The following is a 22,344-nucleotide window of genomic DNA, read 5'->3' on the forward strand; positions in this document are numbered from 1 at the left end:
GTGGCAAATAGGGCAAGTTTAAAATGGATTATCTCCAGAATGCCGAAAGAAAAAAACTGAAAAGGCCTCCAAATAATAGAAAGAAAAACCCAAACCAGCCTTCCAATTAATGAGCATTTTCACACAAACTTTAGTCATAAAAGTAACCCAGAACAAACACATGACTTGTTTTAAAAACCAGAAAGAATATTCATATTTTTAAATGAGTGAAGATATAATGGTTATCTCATATTCAAGAATCAAGTAAATGCGTATGGAAACCATCTAGTTACTTATACAGTTGCATGTACATGCGAATATGTACATATGAAAACCACTCTTGAGTAACACAAGGAAAAGGCTGTGACGTTTTTAATATATTAAGGCTTCCGAACCGATGCCCTTGCAATACCTAGAGAGCACTGAGATCACCCCATACCACTATGAGCGGCACGCAGCACGCTCGGGAGCAATGTCTTCTTTCTTTTCCACGTGGTTTTTTCTTTTCCCTGTAAAACTTCATCAACACACATATATCCAAACTTACCCCGTTGCACCCGTTCACAGAACTCGCTTTTATTTAAAAATAAAATAAAAAAATAAAAACCCCGCGAGAAAGCAGGGAAGTTTTTTAGTTTAACACAAAGATGCTGCAGTGTCAGACACAGCTGAAGACCAAATACGCACCACACTTTGCCCAGGGCTTTCCCCCCCGTCAGCAATAGCCGCAGTTTCCCACCCTCAGCATTTCGGATGGGATATTGCTTCCCTCTCGTCACAGGAATTAACAGAAAGCAAAGTAAATGTAATACGAATGAGGAAAGCATTTAAAGCCTGCCTAGCAAAACCGGTTAGCAGGCTGGTCTCCTCTAGGCTACACAAAGAAAAGTTTCCTCATGCAAAAAAGGCAGCAGCCTTGTGAGACGCAAATACTGTTAACTTCAGGCAGCGAATGCTGCGTCGCAGTTTCTAACTACATGATCTATGCCAGCGTGAAATGGGCACCTTTCATTTATTCAGCTGAAACCGTACATTTTCTGCTGTCTGGAGAAGGGAAGGAAAAAACAGAGAACAGATCACCATAGAAACTGGGTTACGACAGACAGCTGAACCTTCCACATGACACAACCCTACAGACATTAAAGTAATCCTGTGAGCACCAAGCTGCAGCTTTTCATCCCTAGCATCACTGCCTAGCCTGAAATCCCTGCCAAAGAAAACACCTGGTAAAAAGACCAGGTGGGAGGAAGGGGAGAGATGCTCCTAATAATAAGCACTGAATCATTTCACAGCATTCTTGCCTCGTTAATTTAAGCAGAGTGATTTAGAAAATCAGGTTTTCGTTCTACCTTTTACATAAGCAGTGGATGTTCAAATCCCATTGCTGCCCAGCCTTTAGTGGGACCCAACAAGCAGAAAACAATGCGCCACCACGGGTAGAAACAGGACCAAGGGCCTCTCTCGGGAAATATCTTACTCTGGTGTGTCTACTGTTCACCCCTCTTTATTTACTATTATATACATTCAAGTTTAAGACCACATTAAAATAAGACTAAAGCACGATAAACTTCTAGAGACACTGATTTGCGAGTCAGCCTTCTAGACAGGGAAGGAAATTCTAGCCTAAAAGTGCACTGAAATGAGCATAAAAATTATGGCAAGAAACAAATGAACTTCTAATGAAACCACGCCTGATTATGATCAATGAATATATTACTCTTTGCAATAGTTCAATGTAAATTTTGAACACCAGAACAAAACTGCTGATAGGGGAGATAACAGTATGATTTACTTAGGGAAAGGCAGTGCATGAAATTTTACGTAAACATTGTTACCCCCCTTCATGATAACCCAGGCCTACTGATAGCGTCACTTGCACTTTTCAGTATTGATTGGGCCCTAACAAACTTAGCTTTGCTATCCAGGTGATACCGCTGCGCAGGTTCATTTCTGGCTCACCACCGATGGCTTTTCCTACCCTCCTGGGAGACGTAGGGCTGGAAGAGGCACGAGGAGGACACGCAGCACGTGGTCCTCCCTGCCCACCCCAAAGCCACACCAGCAGCCAGCCATCTCCAGCCCAGCGTTCACAGGACCAGCACTCACTCTAAACGAGTTAAAAAAAAAAAACAAACCAAAACCAGAATGATTTATTTATTTTTTTTTCAGATGAGATACTCTTGAATTCAGAAGGAAAACAAATAAATAAATGCGTATTCACAGGGAGATTTCAAAACTCAGCTTCTTGCCTAGACTTTCTTCCAGCCTCAGCAGACTGACGTAAAACAACGCCACCACGTCCAAAATCACATGGAAGTCTGGAATCACCGTACTTGGTTCAAGGAAGGACGAGCTGGGCTGCTGAAAGGCAACGGCTTAGCGATCTCTATGTAGAGACTCCAAAAGAGTTCACAGCAGAAAAAAAACACAGGGAAGAGTTTCATTTTTCACTGGCAGGTCAGAAAGCTTGCTGCGTTACCACAATTTTATATAATAAGAAAATATAATAGGAAATTGCAGTATTCTCCCATACCACATGATTTGATCTCAGATCACATGAAGAAATCAGCAGACTATAATAATTATCTATCAAATGAGACCATATGACTCACAAAGCCTCTCTTCTGAGATATTAACCTCTTGAAGTACTAACTGACATTGCTGAGAGAATGGAATTAGCCACGCAAGCGGCTCAGCAGTCGCTTCAGCACTCACACTCTTTTCCCCTCCCGTTGCACAATCACGACGACTGCAGAAGGAGACAGAGCTATCTCCCCAGCTTAGCAGCTCTCTGGTAAGAGCTGAACGAGCTCATGAAATAATCTACATCCAAAACAGAAAAGGAAAAAAAAGAAAATTTCAACTCATAAAAACCCGTCCCTAGTTTCTCAGCATGATCTACCCATATGAGTGAACTTGTATGATGTTCGCTTCAGCAGAGATCATCTATTTATTTACTTACAGACAGCCTCAAAAAACACGCTCTTCCGGGTATTAACCATGAAAAACTTAAAAGGGGCTGCCCCTCTCTCCTTCAAGGGTGACCTCATTTTGAGGTAGGAATAAAGCAGCTCATTAGTGTCTGGATCAAAGAGATCCCATTAATGTTGGCAGCGCTGGCCGGAGGAGCCGATGCAACAGCAACACGTGGTGAAAGTCAAAGCTAAATTTGACCAAAAGCATTCAATGTCGGTAGCTGAACACGGCCACCTGGAGAGAGCTGCCTGCACTAAAAAGAAAAGTCTCTGTGGCAGCGAGGCGTAACTGCAAAACAGAGCACAGAGTTGTAAAAGTTCACGCTGCAAAGCGTTGGACTTATCTATGCAAAATGCAAACTTATTAGAAAAGGATTTCCTGAGCTGCGGGATTTCCTCACTTGGGGTTGCTCTGAAAAGACCATTTGGTGCTATTAGATTAATTTCCTTTCACCTTTATGTTTTCCCTTATACTTGGTTCACGGTGCCACCACCGTGGCTGGTAATGCTGAGCCTAGAAACACTTAGAACAGAAAAGTTCACCTTTTATATTAACAATATAAGCAGACGCACGGCTGGGTGAGTAACGGGTCGAACACAAGCCTTAACTTGACCAACCCGGACCCCCTACAAAGAGATCCTGGTCGCCCACAGAGGACGACAGAGCAGGTCCCATTTCTTCCTAAAATTTCTGCCGTCTGTCCTGCCCCACGCGGGCAGTCCCAAGGAAGCACCGCATTTCTATTAACCAAGGGCGGCTGCTGCTTGCAGCTTGAAAAGAAAGACAAGATTTGACTTTCCTTTCATAAAAATGCCCAAATAACCAGGAGGGAAAGGAAAGTAGAGCATTTCCATGATAAGCAGGCTGGAACAAAACCTCTGACCGACTCATCTAAATTTTTCCTACGACCTGAGGGAAACGGCATCATTAATTTTGCAAGAGAATCAAAAGAAAAATTATCAATTTTCTTAAAAGTCAGCAGCATTCTTCGGGCATGGAGTGTTATTTTCTGTCTTGTTGCTCAGCAACAGCCATTTATATACCTCTGGTACAGTTTAAGGCCTGATATTTAGGAAGTATTAATTCAAAAAGACATTTATATCATGACACATAGTGGAGAAAAATGTATGTGACAATTTGTACTAGTGTTTTATCTGACAAATAATCTCACCTAGTTAGTTTACCTAATAGGAAGATCAATAGTCCCACGTTACCACGTAACGCTCTGACCAGCGGGAATTTCCCAACCGGCGGCACGTGGGGCTCCCACACGGGGACAGTGGCCACCAGGGCTTCGAGCTCACCCTCGGCCACCACCACGACGAGCTTTCGACACCACCAGGTTTGCACATTTGGGTCACAGTGCCTGAAACACCCAAGGTTCGGCACGTAAGGCACTGCATCCTTCTCCACACACACGGGAACTACTTCAATGGCAGCACAATGAAAAAAAATCTGTTGCACTTGAGTTATTTCATCTACTATATAAATATCCACTACATTTGAATCCTAAGGGTATCAAAGTCTGGGGTTGGTTTTTTTGTTGGTTTTTTTTTTTCTTTCTTCTAAGCATTTTTATAAGGCATTGTTTGTATTTAGAGCCTGGCGCTAGTAACACCAAAACCAACTTGTAGCTTGCTTGCCAAACACGCCTTGATTGTACAAGGTACAATCAAAAACTATCAGCATCCCACAAAGAATCACTGCAGCACGACTTACAACTATCTTCGGCTGCCGGGAAAATGTCCATTGACTTACATTCACCTGAAACTTCACCTTACTTCAAAGGGATGCAAGAAAAGCTAAGTCCCAGACATAGGATATATATATACATGCTACTATAGGCAAATTTGATCAGCAAACGGAAATGTAATTTTTTTTATTTCTTTAAATATTACGATTATTAGCGGCCTTCCCCCTGAAATTCAGAGAAAATGATCACCCTGCAAATCTACACGCTGGGCCTGACACCAAGGCCAGAAAACTCAAGTGTTTCACTTTAAACTACCAAATGTATCAAAGAACAGTTACGATCCCAGGTTGTAGTTGATACGATTTTTAGAAGAAACATTTTTAAGGAGTTAAAACACATGAAAGTATTTGAGTATTTTAAAAGTCATGAATTTTCTTCATCTTCAAAAACACAGCTTTCTACATTTTATGTACAAACATAACATCTCTAGTGGGAGGTGTCCCTGCCCAGGACAGGGGGGTTGGAACTAGATGATCTTTAAGGGCCCTTCCAACCCGAACCATTCTGTGGATTCTACGTTGATTGTACTTGACCTTCTCTGCAAAACGCGGTGCAGAGGGAGACAGAGCTGGTTTATGCTCAGTCACTGCTGACCCAGACAATACTCCAGTTATCACAACGTTGCCCATTCACCCCCGCAAGATGCTGGGCGCGGGAAGGGCATTTGCCAGCTCCTGGTGTTTTTCGCAGACCCCCTTTCACAGGCTCTTCTCCCTCCTCGGCCACGGTGGCTTGTACGCCGTGATGCCAGTAGCACCCGCCGCTGGAAGCCACCAACACCGGTGGGGAGTCACATGCAGCCCCGCTTGGGTACGCTGTGAATTTGCCCACATGATGCTTCTGGCAGGGCTCAATTAAGGCTGTATTATCAACTGAGACACAAAACCAGCTGAATAACCACAACAAGATCAGCAAAAACGGCGAGCAGAAGTGGGATGCCTGCCCCGGGATGAGTGACGGGAAAATACCCCAACTCACGTCAAACTTCATTCGGGGTCATACCCACAGAGAGGCACACACGGCACGGCGTTCCCACCCCTACCACCAAAACGAAGGCCATACTGAACGGAATCATATGCTAGGGATTTCAAAAATAAGTTAATTATAAGTCTGCCTCGAAACACCTAATACATCCAACCTGAAAAACATGTTACAAGAGTTGAGGAAGAGTGGCCACAAGAAATTTAAGGGCAAATGAAACAACTACAGCCAACCCCTGAATATTAAGCTAATGAGACATGTTGCGTTGAAGAAAGAGTATTAGGAAAAGGATGCACGATTTCATGCTTGGGTGCTTCCAGGGAGTACTGTGGGTTTATTACAAAAATCCTCCAATTTAAAAATTAAAAAAAAGAAGGCAATACTTACGGAATACACAAAAAAACATTCAACGTGTCACGATTAACTTCATGGATGCCTGAACTGAAGATCCAAGAAAACAAACACTACGAGGCGAAATGAAACAAGTGGTTGCAGGATTTTAACGCTAAGATGATGCAAGTCGTAACACAGACTTCACAGCACAATTAACTAAATGCTGAAAATAAGTATTATTTCCCGGCCACTGGTATAAATTCAGTCAAGACCCTCATGTTTCTTATATATACTCTTAAGTGCTGATGTCACGCCGCCAAATGTTGCTTTCATTTTCTCAAGCCCTTGAACGGATTTAAGATCTTAGAGGTGCTTTTCACAATTATTTTCCCCAAAGTTTCCAGGAGCCTCACCCACCGCAGACGGGGCAACTGACCCGTTTCTCGCCGCAGGCAGCACGGCCCAGGCTTCTCCCGGGGACAGAAGGGGCTCGTGGCGCTGGCTGCAGCTGGTTGTTCGCCCCGGGTTCATAGAGGCAGAAAGAGGAAGCGTTGTCTTTTGTCCCGGCGTCTCTGCTTCAGCACAGAGCCATCTGCACCCCGGCCATGGCATTATCTGGTGTCTCCAGCAGCCGCTTCGGCAGGAAGGGAAATAAAGGGCTGTATTGATGGGGCAGATGCACCGCGCCGCGCCGTGCCACAGCACTTTGAAACAAGAAGTTATTGAGAAAAAAAAAAAAAGTAGTGGAGCCACAATAGACCACCTAGCTCACAGAGGTGAAACAAGGCTGAATCTTCTGGTATCGGTAAAACATCCGGAGTATGGGCAATTGCCGATTTAACTGTGACAGCTTAACTTAAAAGTTAGAAATGAAAGATACTTGGCATAAACTTTGATAGTAGGTAAGGCTGTACTTCTCCGAGTATCTTTCTGTAAAGTCGAGCTCAGGTCCAAACAGCATTCGTTTGTTTTCCCTTAATCCTAGCCGCCCCCCAAAATCACACTGAAAGTAAAATACCTGCTTGACGTTCTAAAAATCCAAAATGACTGATTATTTTTTTTGTTAGAACAACACAGAAGCCCCAGGCTGAGATGTAGTTACACCATTAAAACGGAGCTTTTACCGACTTAGCTGGAGTTATTCAGGGAAAACTAGTTTTACTCAGCTCACCCAGAACATAAGTCTGTCATTGTGGTCACGTCCACACCACAGACACATTTCTGCCCCATTATAACAGCAACCTGACATCAGAGAAGCCCATCTAATGCAGCTGTATTTAGTCCCACCATTTTTTCATGGGCTATTAGCAGCAAGTCCCCACGCAAGGAAACCGGAGACTGTGCGAACAACCTGCCAAGCTCTAACTTAACACCAACCACCAGCGTTAAACCTCCCAAAGAGCCTCCACGAGCGTCGGGGGAAGCTGCGAAAGCAGAACTGGGGTTAACGGCCACGGGGTTGCTCTCGGCAGCTCTCCGGCATTCCTTCCCCGGGGATCTTCAGCCCTGCCCTGGTAAATCCCCTGCTGCGGGGATGCCCTGGCCTCTGACACCACCCGGTCCAGCCCGTCGCCCGAGTCCAGCTCTAACCTGGAATTTACGAGAAATTATGGAAAACGCCTCTGTGCTGGCGGGGGGAGTGAAACCGAAACCTTACACGCTGGTTGGAAATTGTATACCGTATTTAGCCTTACAGAAACTATTCCACTCCCCTGCTCTACAAGTGTTACCTATTTGATTGCTTGCAGAAAGTTCATATTGCCGTTGTATTTCCAGTACATAAGATCGTCACAAGGAAGAAGTGCACTCTGACAACAAATTCTAACAACTTCCGCAAACGCTTTTCCCCATATAAGATTTTTCTAAGAGAGACAACGTCTTAAACAATGAAATTATGGTCTGGCATGTTTGAAAAAGCCTTCTTTATATATCTCCAGATCATCTCCAGTCAAAACTCTACTTACCTTAAACCTTTATTAATAAACTATTATAATAATAAATTATTATCTGCTTGGCTATACAGCCTTCACCTGTGTTAAAACCAAGAAAACAACCAAATATATTCTACTTACTTTAACATACATGCAGTCTAAACCATCTATTTCCATCCCATAGCTTGTGCAACACTGATTTTCAGCACTTTCAGAGGCTGCTGGTGTTTCCTTTCTGGGCAAAATCGGTTCAATCTCCGTGGAAAATATGTCCATATTTTTTGTATTGGTGTGCACCAGCTCATAAGGCAACTTGGGAACTCTCTCTGGTTTCCTCAGCAAAACAACTGAGGTCATCTGCTTTAAAGATACTGATGAATAACCCATGGAGTCTGCAGAGAGTAACGTGTGACGAGCCATGATGGGGCAATGAATTCCCACATTGTTAGACTGACTCAGAGTATTTTTAGTTTATTTCTCTGGCTCTACAAAGAGCAAGAGTGTCCTCCTGTAAATCACAAAGTAATCACTAAGTTGTCTTGTCTTGTGATAATCAAATTGAAGAGCTCAAAGATGCCGTCAGTAACTGCAGCAAGATTTCATGATTTTTCATATCCATTTACAAAAAAGAGACCAGACGGGTGTGAAAGGCACTCAGATGAGAAGCCTTCTGTTCTTCTATATTTAGGACTGTCAAGCTAGAAACGTGCAGTTTACATCTAACCACACAGCAACCTTAGGAAACCGGACATGACCAGTCACACGTCGTGTTTCCCCCTCGTGTTAACTACTATAAAGGCAGAATGGGAGCTCTTCAAAGCAACGCAGCTTTAGCCTTTACATTTAATTTTAAAGCAAGGGCTCTTATCAGACCACAGTGTAAGTAGCCTGGAAGAGTCTGCTCTCAACCATCCCCACTGTCTCCTAAGAGCTATATAAACTCAACAAGCCACTTCTCCTGCTAATTACCGGCGGCGGCTTTTATTCTTTGTGAGTTACCCCGACAGCCTTACCTACAGCCACACCTGAAGCGAGCTTAAAAGGCAAAAATGAAGACTTGATAAGCAATGAGGGAAATGCAACCGCTTTCAAGACGTTCTGAAAATAACCATAACTTTCACCAAACAGCCTGGAGGCACCAGACTGGAAGACGACCCTGCAGGCACAGCTGGATTCTCCGTTCCTGGCTGCTCCTCCTCCAGTCTAGCCTCCATACTGCTCCTCAGACCCACCGTCAGCATGGTGACTCCCATCCATACCTCCTTTTTTGATGTTGGGTTTGTACCTTCTTCTCCCTTAACACTTTAAGAAGCTTTACCCTGGCTTTGAGTGCCTCCGTGCCATTATTATTCAGGGAAAGATCTCTGACAATTCTTGCTATTATCCCAGATTAACAGGACAAAGACATTAAATCCATGCCACTAAGGAGAACAGATGGTGTAAAGACACAAGATCTCTGCTTTTGTAAGTAATCCATTTTCACCTTCTTCAGAATCTGTGTTAAGATTCGCAGATACTCACACTAAAAGTTGGGTCAATATCTGCAATCCACAGACAGCCAGTAGGAGTCTAGTCTTTAAACTTCATTAGCAGTGCCTAATGTTTCCTGTGCTTCCCTTCCAGCTGCTTAATGCCCAGGATTCAGCAAGAAGGGCACTCCTCTAATGTAATTGCACCAAGTACTTATCCTCTTTTCAAAAACAAAACAAACAAAAAAACCCCAAGCCACGAATCTTTTAGCCAGCACTGATCTCTTCCTTACGCTTTAGTTGTATATAAACAGACTAAGATATATAGAAATAAAACTACCAACTAGTGCGAGTAACTGAGAGCAGGCAGCACAGCAGCTGTATTGGGAGAGAAAAGGCACGGGTTGTGACCCGGATGGTTGGGAACAGGAAGATCCCACAAGTCATCAAGATCCTCAGCTCGATAACTCCGGTGCTTTTCCCACCCGCCCAGCACTGGGCAGCTCAGGTTACCCACCGTCTCACAGGGTATTTCTCGTTCAGTTGCTGCCTGGAGCAAACTGAGAAAGTGGGCTATGCTAAAAGACGATGAGTGGGACCACGAGACGGTGGGGGTCCTGAAAGCGGACGCTACTCCTGAAAATACACTCTTGCTATTAAAGATTAAAGTTGGGTTTTAAGTAGACAGACTCTTGCTATTAAATATTAAAATCGGGTTTTAAGTAAACAGGCCCTAACTTAGTGCAACACTGTGTACACAGAGCTTAACACAAAGAACATGACGACATCCCTAGGGGATGTTTTCCAATTGTTTTCCTGAAAGAATTACTCTGAGCAGGTATAGGATAGCAAAGTTATTTCCCTACAATAAGAGGAAATAAAGAATCAAAGGACCCACTTTCAGATTTGCATGCTTGATTTCAAAGCATAAAATTAAGAAATGCGATTTCTCACATGGAGTGAAGACTTCTCTTTGCGGGACCAGGCTTAAGCGCAGCCAGGGTGAAGCAAAGCCAGGCAGCGCTGAGCCGGAGGAGGAAACGATGCTGTCCTAAGCAAAGGGTGGCAGCGAGCGCGGCCCTGGCAGGGGCATGAAAGTGCTGTTCTCTGCCAGGAAAGTCACTCAAAGCCTTGCTTTTAGCATTGGTAAACGAGGCCTTAGCAACCCAACTCTCCATCCTGGATGCGGCTCAAAATAAAGCCAACAAAAGGAAAAAGTTACTGCACAAAGAGCCTCTGAATTCAACAGAGTCTGAATTTTTTCTGTCTCCCTTGAACTTTAGATAACTGGTTTAATTTTGTGCCTAATGCGCTTCCACTTACTTGAAAGACCTCATACCAATTTAAACCAATCAAACTCTTAGGAGCATCATCCCCAAAACATGTTATGGTGCATCACGAGCGGGGTTACAGTCTATGAGAATAACTTAAGCAAAAAGATATAGTCTGAGGAAAAAGCCAAAGTCACAGACATAATGAAAATTTCCAAAAGCCATGTTTTTATTCTGACCCTAACACCGTATTTCCTGCAACAAGAACCACCTGTTTTTAAGGGGAAATAGAAAGTTCTTCCTCGCTCATTCAGCAGCGGAGAAGACAAGCAGAAGGTGCACGCTGCTGCCTCAACTCCTTCAATCGCTTGCTAACGAAGCAGGAGGAACAACAGCCTTGCCCAAACGCCGTTTCTTGGCCCTGTCCCCAACTGTACAAATGCTCTGTCAGAGGCAATCGCGACAGACACAGCAGTAAATGCCCCGCCACAGCCAGCACAACGTCGGGTCAGGGAGAACCTCTGCACCTTCACGCATATGAAAGAAAACCCATCCGAGTACAGGAGCTCAGACTCGGCTCGTCCCTAACTTCATCCACGCGAGCCACGCTGAGCTGACTCTAATCGAGAGGCACAGAACAAACCACTGGCTCTTATCAGAGGAGCTCTTGCTGCTTGACAGCGCAAAGGGGAACTGGGTCCATCCTGCTCCCCCAGCCAAGACGCCCTTCAAGCCAGCAGTGTCTGTATGGGTGCTCACACGTACACGCAAGCGCCAAAGCCTCCAGCGATATACACTAGACTTCAAATAGGTAAATATCTGTTTTGTGTATGCTTTGTGCTGTCAAGTCATGAAATCCAAATTCAATGAACGTCCCCGTCGGACACCCTGAGTGTCTGCTCCTCCGAGGTCTCTTCCAGAGGCTCTTCTGACTTGCCAGCAATCCGGGCGCCATGCCACCGGTACCCACAGGACAGCACGGGCCAGCTGCGCGCTGCTTTTCCCTCACAGCAGAAACACCGTCCACGATTAACCTTACTCTCCCTTCTTGCTCTTTTTAAATCCTATTAAAAATAGACCAGCCAGAAACAGTGCAACCTTGTGATACTGACCGTTTCTGTGACTTCCTCCAATTCAACTGGTTCAATGAGCAAATTTCAATAACAAAAATGCCTTCTTTAGACCTACAGAGATTAAACAATGAGTCCCATTAAAGAGAGAGACAAACTACGTTGTTATTAGAACGCATGGAGAGGATTAAACTCCCAAAGGCTCCAGGAGGAGACCCTAAGAGCCAGGTACATCTGCCCGACCTGCCGCCTTTCCCTTCCAACACAACCTGGAGCTCTGTGGCTCACCGGAAGATGAAGGCGGTCACTGCGCACATTTACTGACATAGCTCAACAGCACTTTGTCCCATCACTTAATTTATCTAAAAAATAATAGTAATCCATTACCCAAGCCATCTGGCACACGCTACAAAATCACCGCGGTACAAACAGACTGCAAATAACCAGTGGCAGCTCGATGCACAGACATTATTATTCTGCAAGGATTGCTGGTGACAGTTTGGGGGGAAACCCACGTAATCCACTAATACTATTAGGTAAATATTTTAACACAATAACTCAAAGAATCAAACAAATCAGACCAATTATTATAAACGGGACCTTCACAATTATTCTTTACACGCAACAAAGAATTCACGCAACTTTTAAGATTAGGTCTACAGCAAAAAAAAAAAGTTTTGAAACTATGATCTCCTCTCCCCCCAAAGTAGCTCCCAATAGTGGTACACTTTCAGCATTTCATTAGCCCTAGAGGATACGCCCTCCCAAAAACTATTTTCAAGAAGGTCAGGCGAGCAGCTTGCCATCTCCCCGTCCCCACCGCCCCGCCAAGGGTGGCACCGCTTTATCCTCCGCTGAGGAACACACGCGGGGCCTGGGGAGCAGCTCCGGCCCCCACTGGGCTCCCAATCAACCCATCGCTCGTTTTCCTTCCCAAGGCTCACAGATGCTTTTAACAAGAATGACAGATTGCTGACATGTCGCAAAACGGCCATTAGAAAGCTAAGAGTTTGTTCGGTTTCTTGGGCTGCTGTGGTTGGCATCCGACTGCAGGAAACCTTTTTTTTTTTTTTTTTTTTTTTTTTAACAAAAACATAATAAAATGTCAAGGCTAGGTTAAACCAAGTATTGTTAGCCTGTTGGGTAATTATATCCCCGGCACCTTCAATTTAAAGGCAACAGGAATAAAGTTGGTGCACACAGTTGCGAGCTGTCCCTGGCAGAGCTGCCATCGCGCTTATCCCAGTGACACAGCAGGTCCCTGAAGCAGAAAATCGTCTGAAATACCCCCTCTTCCGCATTGGATTTTTAGAAGAGGCAGAGATACAGTTCTACAATGAACTGTAAAGGCTCGCTGTCGCGTGCAGATGGAATTGCTTGGCAGCACGCGTGTGATGTCTGCCACAGCCTCTGCTCGGGCGCGACGCCGGAGCAGAGGGGGATGCCCGGGTTGCGCTGGGGACGAACGGCTCCCACCCCGGGGGACGAATGGCTCCCACCCCTGGGGGACCGGCCACCACGGCTCTGGAAGAACGAAGCAGCGACCTACTGCGTAACGTTTGGAAAACACTTACGTCCCATGCAATAGTTTGAACAGCAATATACAAGACTACATAATTAAGGCAGATTTTTTTTTTTTTTAAACACCAAGAAAAGCCCACTAATAAGCGCAGAAATTTGGAAATGCAGTTATATTTCCACTCTTATGCTCAGGTTGGGTTTTTTTGCTGTGTTTCCCTGCCTGTATACCATTAACATGCCCAAGAAGACCCATAACCTGGTCGGCATCTGCCCTTTGCCATTTTCGCTTGCCAAGAGCCAGCAGGGCTGATGGGGAAGCGCAAGCCTTGCAACACCCGGGCGTCCAGCCCAGAGCAGCCGCCCGCAAACAGCCCCAGGAAAGCGAGAGAGGGCTCCTCGCGACGCTGGGGACCGCACAAGCGGGTTTTTGTTCTGTGCAGTTCCCTCTGACGCTTCCCTAGCTCAATTTACTGCTTATAAACCCTCAAACTGAGCCGTTTCAAGGAGAGAGCCGCAGGACTGAAGGCCAGCTGCAGAGTTCAGCTCGCCCAGATCGTGCTCTCCAGCGAAAACCGTTTACCGATTCCTCTATGTTTGAAGGAATATTTCCACTCACTTTACTTGAAATTGAATTAGGTAAACTAGGAACAAGCTACCTGGGGCTCGCTGCCCCTAATCCCAAAGATACTGGAAAGGGAGGGACGTATTGGTAGCAGCAAGAATAAAAATAAATGTCTGGCTGAATGGACAAATAAATAAGCACGCACATTGCACACAGCCGTACAAAACTGAAACAGAAATCCCGAGAGGGCAAAGCAGAGTGCTCTAGGAAAGCAGAGCACGAAACAGAAGCAACTCAAACCCGGGGAAAAAAGGATGGAAATGGAGAACAAAGATGACTGAATGATGTCAACTCTTCACTCTGACTTTAGAAGAGGCAGCACAAACAAATGTCCGATCAGCTTTGTTAATTCTCAGGTACAGGCAATGAGAGCACACGCTGGGGTTTGGTTTTACACACCTGGAACTCACAAAGTCTAACAGGAATGGTGGCGGTTTGGCCAGTGCGGAGAAGCGGGTGAGTTCCAGGCCTAGGGAAGGCGTTCTCATTTGTTCTTCATTTACAAGGAAAGCAAATTACACTTAACAAAAGCCAACACACGGCCTAGATTGCCCCTATCAATTTTTATGGGTCAGCAGAAGTAGGTATTTGTCTGTCATTGGTCAATAGTTACTGAAACGCTGATCAGCTACAACCAACCACAGCTCAGCGGGGCTATGGTGACTCAGGAAACACTTCGAGATTCCCCTGAGTTTGTTTCTAAAGTCAAAGAACCAAAACTTTCAGAAACGGTCTTACAGCAGGACCACCGACCTGCCCTTGACAGACGTCCAATGGGACCAGGGAAACACGGCTCACAGGCATAATGTTTTAAATAGGAACGCCTGAGATAGAACCGATGGCGCAGTTTTAGTCTGCTGCACCCCAAAACTGAAGCTAACGCCTTCCGGCAGAGTCTGCATCTACAGCATCACCAGGCACAGGAATATAAAGCCCAGCACAGTTTGGGCCCGTTGTTCACGACGAGCTTGTGAGCACGCTGGAGCCAGTCCTTCAACGTAAATCCCAATTTCTGGATTAACTACAACCACGCACAACAAGGAGGCTGTCTATATGGTCACCAAGCGTGAATACACACCTGGACGAACCAAAGGAACAGGATTTCCATAGGAGTGGCGCGACTTCTTCAAAAACGTGTATCGCTGGTTTCTAACAAAAAAATAATTTAGCTTGGGAAAATAAGCGTTCCTTTTTTCTGTTTCAAGAGGGCACACGTGGTTGTTGCGGTGGGTGCTATTTTTACGCTGGCATGCCAAGTTTGAAGGCTTAACAGTGCATCTGAGCAAAACTGGACACACCGAAGCACACAGCAGCGAGCCCCACGTCCACAGAAAACAGCTGGATATAAGAACTCTGCTTCTCCCGTTCTCGGACAACCTCTGAAGAGATGCTGACAGCTGCTTTGCGACGCTGGTCATCCAGTCATTAACACAATTTTACCAACTCCAGGTAACTCACATGAACATAGCTCCCTGAACAGCTCGGGCAAGCCGGGAGGTGGGTTTCCAGTGGGAGAGGGTGAGGGAACTGCCAGGTCGTTCGCTTCGGGACACAGAGTCCGCAGCGATTTCTCTGCCCTGAAACTTCTCTTGCCAGAGAAAGACCTACGCCAATGCCACACGTTAAGCGTCGATGCTCTACTGGAGGCTCTGGTGCTTGAAGCAGCTGTCCTGAATGACAATCCTGGCTCTGCCTGCCAGTATCAGAGAGATGTGAAAGTCGCTCTTTCTGTGCCTACATGTGGCTCTGAAGAAGACAAGAGCAGCCTGTAGTGTGAGTAACGCACAGAAGCAATCTCCCTGGCCGCCGTCACCCAGCCAGTCCCCACCGGAGGATCACCCTGCGCTTGTTTGACTTGGTGGTTGCTCTTTTCACCTCTGCATGCTACGACCTTAAATCCATTATTTATGTCACTTAATCACGGATGAGATACTGAACGTGACAAGCAGCATGATGGCTTTACGTGGGGAAGGCGGCAGAGATGGTCCCTCTCAAAGGCCCAGCATCTTTCCCGTCCCGGCGCCCGACCCAGGGCCGTGGCTTCCTCGGGAGTTACACGGGGCCCTCAGTTTCCCACTGTAACGCAGTCCCAAGACAACAGGACACCCACGTTTTCGGGGCAGCTTCTGACCAAAGGATTTAACCACTCAAGGAAATTAATTCAAGGTCAGTCCGGGTTGGAAATTAAAATACATTAAAAAAAATAAAAAATAATTATTTCTGATCAACTCTTTAGGAGACATTATAATTCCATAACAAGAACATCCACAGAGAGAGACAAATCACAAATACCTTTCCAAAATAACTCCTTACATAGAGGAGGTCTGCTGGGCACCTGGGAACAACTCTGCAGTACCATTGTTCTCTTGACCAGAAGTGCTAATTTTCATCCCTTTTTGCAAGGACAGTTAACAGAGAGATCCTTCTATGAGACCCAAGACACCAAGACTCCTATCAACTAATGTATTTCGCGTTCTTTAGGGGGTGCAGACATGCACCTCACTTCCTCACATTCAGTCTCTCCTACACAAACGCACTATTCAGGTATGGTCAAGCCTATTGAAAGGTCTGTCCAGTTCGATGCAGACAACATTCTCTCCACCGTATCTGACTGGAGGTCAACTATTCATCCCAAAACAAAAAGGCTGTCTCCTTTCCTTTCTCTCCTCCCACAGAGAGCTAGACTGGGGATAATTTTGGAGTATTTCATAAAGTGGCTCAAGGATCCAGACGGCATGGCTTTCGATAAAACACACTTTGACTGTGCAAGCTTTTCGAAACAAGTACTTGGGAGTTTACCGTGCTGTACTGGGGTGCTCAGGTCTGGTGTCCCCTGTCATCCCTTCTGCCCTTAAAAAAACAGGGTCTGACTTTTTTTTTCTCGTATTTTGCACTAGACCAAGGCAGAGCAATGCAAACAGGGCGTTGCTAGCGGATAAAACAACCATTCCCACATCTCTCAATTTGCAGGCTTTGCCATCATGGAGAGGCGTAGGCCAGTGACTGTTTCCGGGGTAGAAACTGGTGAGACGCTAACGCACCAGGCTAAAAAGATCAGAAAAACGCCCATTTAAAAAGCGCATGAGAGTCACACACCGCATCACTGCTGGCTGCAGGACCCCTGAACGACTGCCAGCAAAATAAATACAATCTAAAGGTGCAGCGTCACCAAAATAAAAAAAAAAAAAAGGTTAGTTTAATTGTCGTCGAAGGTGGTTTTTCGAGAGGGAACGGGACGCTATTGCTGAAGGCGATGACCGAGCAGCGGGGAACGCCGGGGAAGGGCTATTCTACCCCAAAACGGAGCGGCGCATCCCAGCCCAGCGCGGCTCCCGGCGGCTCCCCGCCGCGGGGGGGTTGGGGGGGAGCGCGGCCGGTTCCCCTGCGGGGCCCGGTCCCTTCCCACCCCCTCCGGGGCCCGGCGGTGCCCCGACCCAGCGGGCCGGGCACGCTGCCCCGCGCCCCGCCGGGATGCGGGTCCATCTTGGGAAGAGATACCCGCGCCATCCCTCCCTCCCTCCCTCCTTCCCTCCCTCCTTCCCTCCGCCCGGGCCGCGCTCCCCCGCCGCCGCCGCCCTACCTTGGTGTAGAGCTCGGAGGCTGCCATGGCGCCGGGCGCGGGCGGGCGGCCCCTCTGCGGCAGCCCGGCGGCGGGAGGCGGAGGGAAGGAGGAGGGAGGATGCTCAGGCGGCGGCCCGGGCGCGGCGCGCCATGTTGCTACCTGGCGGTCGGCGGGGCGGCCGCCGCTCTGTGCATGCCGGGAGCGGCGGGGGGGACGGCGGCGGGGCCTCCCCCCGGCGGACGGGCGCTGCCGGAGCCGGAGGCAGGGCTGGCAGGGACCCGCCGCCACCGGCCGCCCCCCGCCGCAGCCCGCTCCGCCTCCCGCTCGGGGCAAGGGCCGGGATCCCGCCCCTCTCGCCCCATCACGCTTTTTTTTTTATTATTGTTATTATTATTTTTTCCCTCCTAGACCGAACAAACGGCTCATTTCGTCATCGGGGACGTTTGTAATGCGTGTCGCTTTCCTGCCCCTGTAGTGCCGAGGCGCCGTTCCCACACCCGGCATCGCCGGCGCCCGGTACCCGGGACGGTCCCTGCCACCAGCGGTGACCCCCGTTAGCGCGGGGAGAAGATGAGCCTCGTCTCATTAGATTTACACCTGGGTCACAGCCTGTTGCAGCCCCTCTGCGCCTGGCCGCCATCCCAACACCCATCCCCTCCTTCCCATCATGTATTTCAGCACACCTTTCGCCAGGTGCCAAGTTTTCCATTTCTTGTTTTCCTTCCCCTATTCTGATCCCACCCTTCAAATTGTATCCAGTCTCTTCCAGCTTGGTTGCACCCTGATCGCTCAAACCACCACTGAAAGCACTGACGAGAACCAGGCCCAAAACAGCTCCTTCAATATGCAAATCCAGTTCTCACCCAGAAATGAAGTTACCCATCTTTGAAAAGTTTAACTTCCATGTCAAAAGGGAATGAGAAGCATAATCCTTGTTCTGGTTAGGTCTTGAGATGGCAGCTCATTTGTTTTATGAATCATTAATGGGTGTTTTTTACAGTTCACCTTATGACAAGAGCTCTTCTGACAGCAGAACTGAAGCTGTTACTCTCTCTGTATTTTCCTTTTCCACCTTGGGAATGCATCCCACCGGTCCAAGTGGTCCAAAGTACAAAACCAGCTTGAAACAGTTCTCTTTGCCACATTCTCCACCAAAGCGCTTTGACTTTTTAAGTGGTACCATCTCTGCAGAATTCAACTGTTTAGATAACAGCGCTCTATTCAGTGGGTAGTATCTGGACTCCCCCTGAAGTTTGCTGTGACTACCAAAAAAAGACAAATCTGTTCTACAGAGAAAATGAGCCGTGAAAGAGATGGGCGATCTGCACAAAGTCACTGATCAACTGAGTAACAGCAGAAATAAAAATCAAGCTACCTTGAGTCCCAGAATAAAGACTCCTGATAAATGCCATAACCTAGCTGTACTCTACTGCTGCTGTCAAAGAAAGGAGATGGAGACAGTAGCAAGCACAAATGAAAAAGAGTCAAGAAGATATGGAGCCTTACCTGGAGTTTGTATTGGGGACAGATATATGGTCTTCACACGTAGTAAAGAAAAGGTTAGTAAATTCAGAAAAGAGGCTAAAAAAAAAATAAAAATCTTGATTTTGCTCGGAGAGTTCAGAGTTGACGCTCTAACGAGAATTGTATTTAAAAAAATACCTTCCTTCCCACGTTCTGCCAGTATGTCCAGGAGTATCAACCGCGATTACTGGTGCTGCCCATGCCTGGGAGGCTCACTCCCACCGCAGAACTGGGCACTTGCTCTCAGTCCTGTGAGAAGCCAAGCATTGGTTCCTGCACATTGGTGCCCAGGTCAGGGGTGAAGTGTTTGGCTGTTTGCACAGCTGCTCTTCACGCAGACACTGTGGCAAAACAGAGAGATCTACACTACAGCTACAGTCATCTTTCATATGTAACAAAAAAGTGATCTGGGGTTCATTTAAGAGTGCGATCATCCCCCTTTAATGGGCTTAATCTAAGAATCTGGATGTATGAACCACAGAGATCTCAGTTTCATTTTCAGAAGGGACCTAAACCTCCCCTCTGACTGTGTGCTGCTTCATGTCTGATATTTAATAGCCTTTCTTCGGGATGATACCTATTTTAAATTCAAAGATACTAATTTCAGGAGTTCAGTTGGACTGTGGATTACTGTATCAGCCATTCACAGCTGGAGCTCAGGAGCCAAATGTAATTATAAGCCCCAGCAAAAAATAGATATGAGTCCAAAATATGCTATGATTTGACACAATTTGCATAAACCAGGATTTCAAATCAGCCATTAAGGACAGGAATTGGGGGCACCGAAAGTTGCCAAGAAACAACCTGTTCGTAATGCATCTAGACTGACTACTTCATTATTACTTTAACATGCATCTCCTGCATCAAAACGTTTACTGGCAAGATTTTAAATGTCCTCATCTCATATCTTGCATAGTATCTTTTTGAAAATAACATTTATGGCATTTGATTTCAGAGGATATATCCTAGGGTATCCCAGCTGACAATGTATGGCTGATGTAGCTGACACAGTCCACATACAGAATTTTATACTGAATTTGAATTAAAAAAAAAAAAAAAGGAAAGAAAATAATCCTGCTATGAATTGAGGTTAGTTTACGTAAAATTTTTTTCACAAGTGACTACAAAGCATCTTTTTTCTTACATCTATGTTCTGTTTACATCCATGATCTGTTCAACTGTGGCAGAAAAATTCCCTTCTCAACTAGGACTTCCTATTCTGTTGCTGTCACGCTGTACCACAAGTGAGCGGTGGATTCTCTGTTGGCCAAACAAAAAAAGGAAATCATGAGAGGCACGGAAGTAAGAGATATCAGTAACAAGGAACATGAGATAGTTTATGTATCACAGTGGATGGGCCTACCCACTTTGTATATTCAACACTGGCCATCAGTGTAACTCCAAGTGGAGAGTCTGGAAAGGCAGACAAAGCCAACTGAGGAATTCATAGGCTAAAATCCTCCTCCTACCCTTTCCTATGTTCTCGCACTACAAGGATGAGGCCTGTAACTTTTAGCTGTAGAAAACAAACAGGGCTGGTTTCAGTTACCAGCTAAGAACTTTGAAATGTAATGCAAGAAATACGTAGGAAGAGATAAAATTATGTACCATGCACGTATTCTCCTGGCAACACTTGGGATTTACTTCCAGGTTTTTTGGGCTTACAGAAAAGACAAGGCAAAACCTACATGATGAAATTCCCACGCAGAAAGCTTGCCTCGATCTGTCTGTGCCTATACTAGGAAGATTTCTCTTGCCTCTAGAGCATCACAGGCATATTTGCTTTTCAATGTATTAGCCAATTTTTTTTCAACAGTATAAAAACCATCACCTGAGAACAGACCCAAAGTTCAGCAGAATCCACAGCTCCCACTCTTGCATTTAAGCATCCTTGTAATATCAGCCATATAATTCAACTCCTAGAAAATGTCGCGCTTTTAAAAAATCTAAATCCTGTTTCTGGAGGAAGACTCTTAGAGTTGTTTTTTCCTCAAATCCAGTAAGGAAACACCCTACCATACTAACACAGGTAGCAGTACCAGCGGGGGCTGAATCCAGTCTCAGTGGAGACTCCCTGTACCAGAAAAGCTAATGACAATTATTTGATTATTCTGTAATGTTGTCAAGGGAAGTTGACAGAATATCTCTAACAGAGAAACCATATTTCTCTTTTAATATGAGCTACAACGCTGTTCTGCAATAAGGTAAAAAGGTCAGAAACAAAAAGTACTTCATCTTCCCATTTTACACCAAAGTCAAATCCATCTGAAATCGGTGGAGGCTTTGTCAATATTTTCCAAAGCAGTAAGTAAACAGAATCCTACGCCTGCTAAAAATATGCAAGAATATTTACCATGAACACCTATCAAGGAGCATCCTTGTTGTTAACAAAGATGTACTGCCCAAGAAAGACGGGGACAATTCAGTCACCTACCCCTAAAGTAAAGCTTTTTCAAGCACAGCAATTGAGCTCAAGGCTTTCTGCCTCTGTCCTAGGACTCCAGAAACACTTTCAAGATCCAAGTATTTAATGGGAATAAATGCTTTGAATATGCACAGAACTTCCCAGATTTCATGTTACTCTGGATCTATAGACACCAGGAATTGGAATGAAAAAGCCAAAAACATGAATCTGAAAGAGGGGGGCTCCTTTGTACTAAAGCAGGAATAAATAATCAACCCATTCAGTCCAAGTTAAAAAAACCTTGTTAACATTCATCCTGCTTGTGTGCCCCCCCCCCCCCGAGTCTGTTCTTCCCAAGCCCACAGAAAGCCCCCCCAGCCATCAAATAAACTGAGCATGTTCTTGGTCATGTACTGTGAGCACAGCCACAAACACAAACTCTCCCTGCCTCAGCCCCAATTACAAACACATTTGGGCAATAAGCCTGGATTTAAATGGATGATTGATGCCACTCCCCGCACAGAGACTCAGGTAAGTTACTTCAGGTTAGTAATGCCAGTGTTAATGCAGCCTTTGCACTGCCTCCGCATATTTGAGCGATGCTACTGCAATGGGACATTTTTCTCCTCCGTTTGTTAGGGATGCAGCGCACGGAGGGTGTTACTATGACCTTGATGACTGCGCTAATTGTGCAAACGCACCACCTGGATCTTAAAGTTGCGCAAAGAGCAGCACCTAAGTCACAGCCTGAACACGAAATTAGCCGAACTTATCCCAGCATCTCGATTTCTTGGAAACGTTGCCGGATTCAGGCCAACAGTCTATAGCACTGCAAACTTCTATATGCCAAGCTAATTCCCAGATATCCCCTTCACTCAGTGCAAGGGATCAAAACAACCATCTGTTACGGAGTTTTCAAACAATAAGCTTTAATTGCCTTATTAGAAA

At 45.9% G+C, this 22,344-nt stretch overlaps 1 protein-coding gene across 8 annotated transcripts in view; it reads right to left on the reverse strand.

The window, feature by feature from the left end:
* MYO5A (myosin VA) overlaps nucleotides 1–17,661 on the reverse strand; it is a 105,005-nt gene extending 87,344 nt beyond the window's left edge. For 7 of the 8 annotated variants that reach the window (XM_054214456.1, XM_054214453.1, XM_054214450.1 and 4 more), the window contains exon 1: nucleotides 8,095–8,440. In XM_054214456.1, coding sequence (XP_054070431.1) covers nucleotides 8,095–8,373 — 279 coding nt within the window. In that variant the 5' untranslated portion in view covers nucleotides 8,374–8,440. Of the gene's footprint in view, nucleotides 1–8,094; nucleotides 8,441–17,486 lie in introns of those variants that run through there. The other variant, XM_054214457.1, reaches the window with a different exon arrangement.
* Between the last annotated feature and the right edge of the window lie 4,683 nt (nucleotides 17,662–22,344).

Source organism: Rissa tridactyla, chromosome 9 (genome assembly GCF_028500815.1).
Source record: "Rissa tridactyla isolate bRisTri1 chromosome 9, bRisTri1.patW.cur.20221130, whole genome shotgun sequence".
NCBI lineage: Eukaryota > Metazoa > Chordata > Aves > Charadriiformes > Laridae > Rissa > Rissa tridactyla.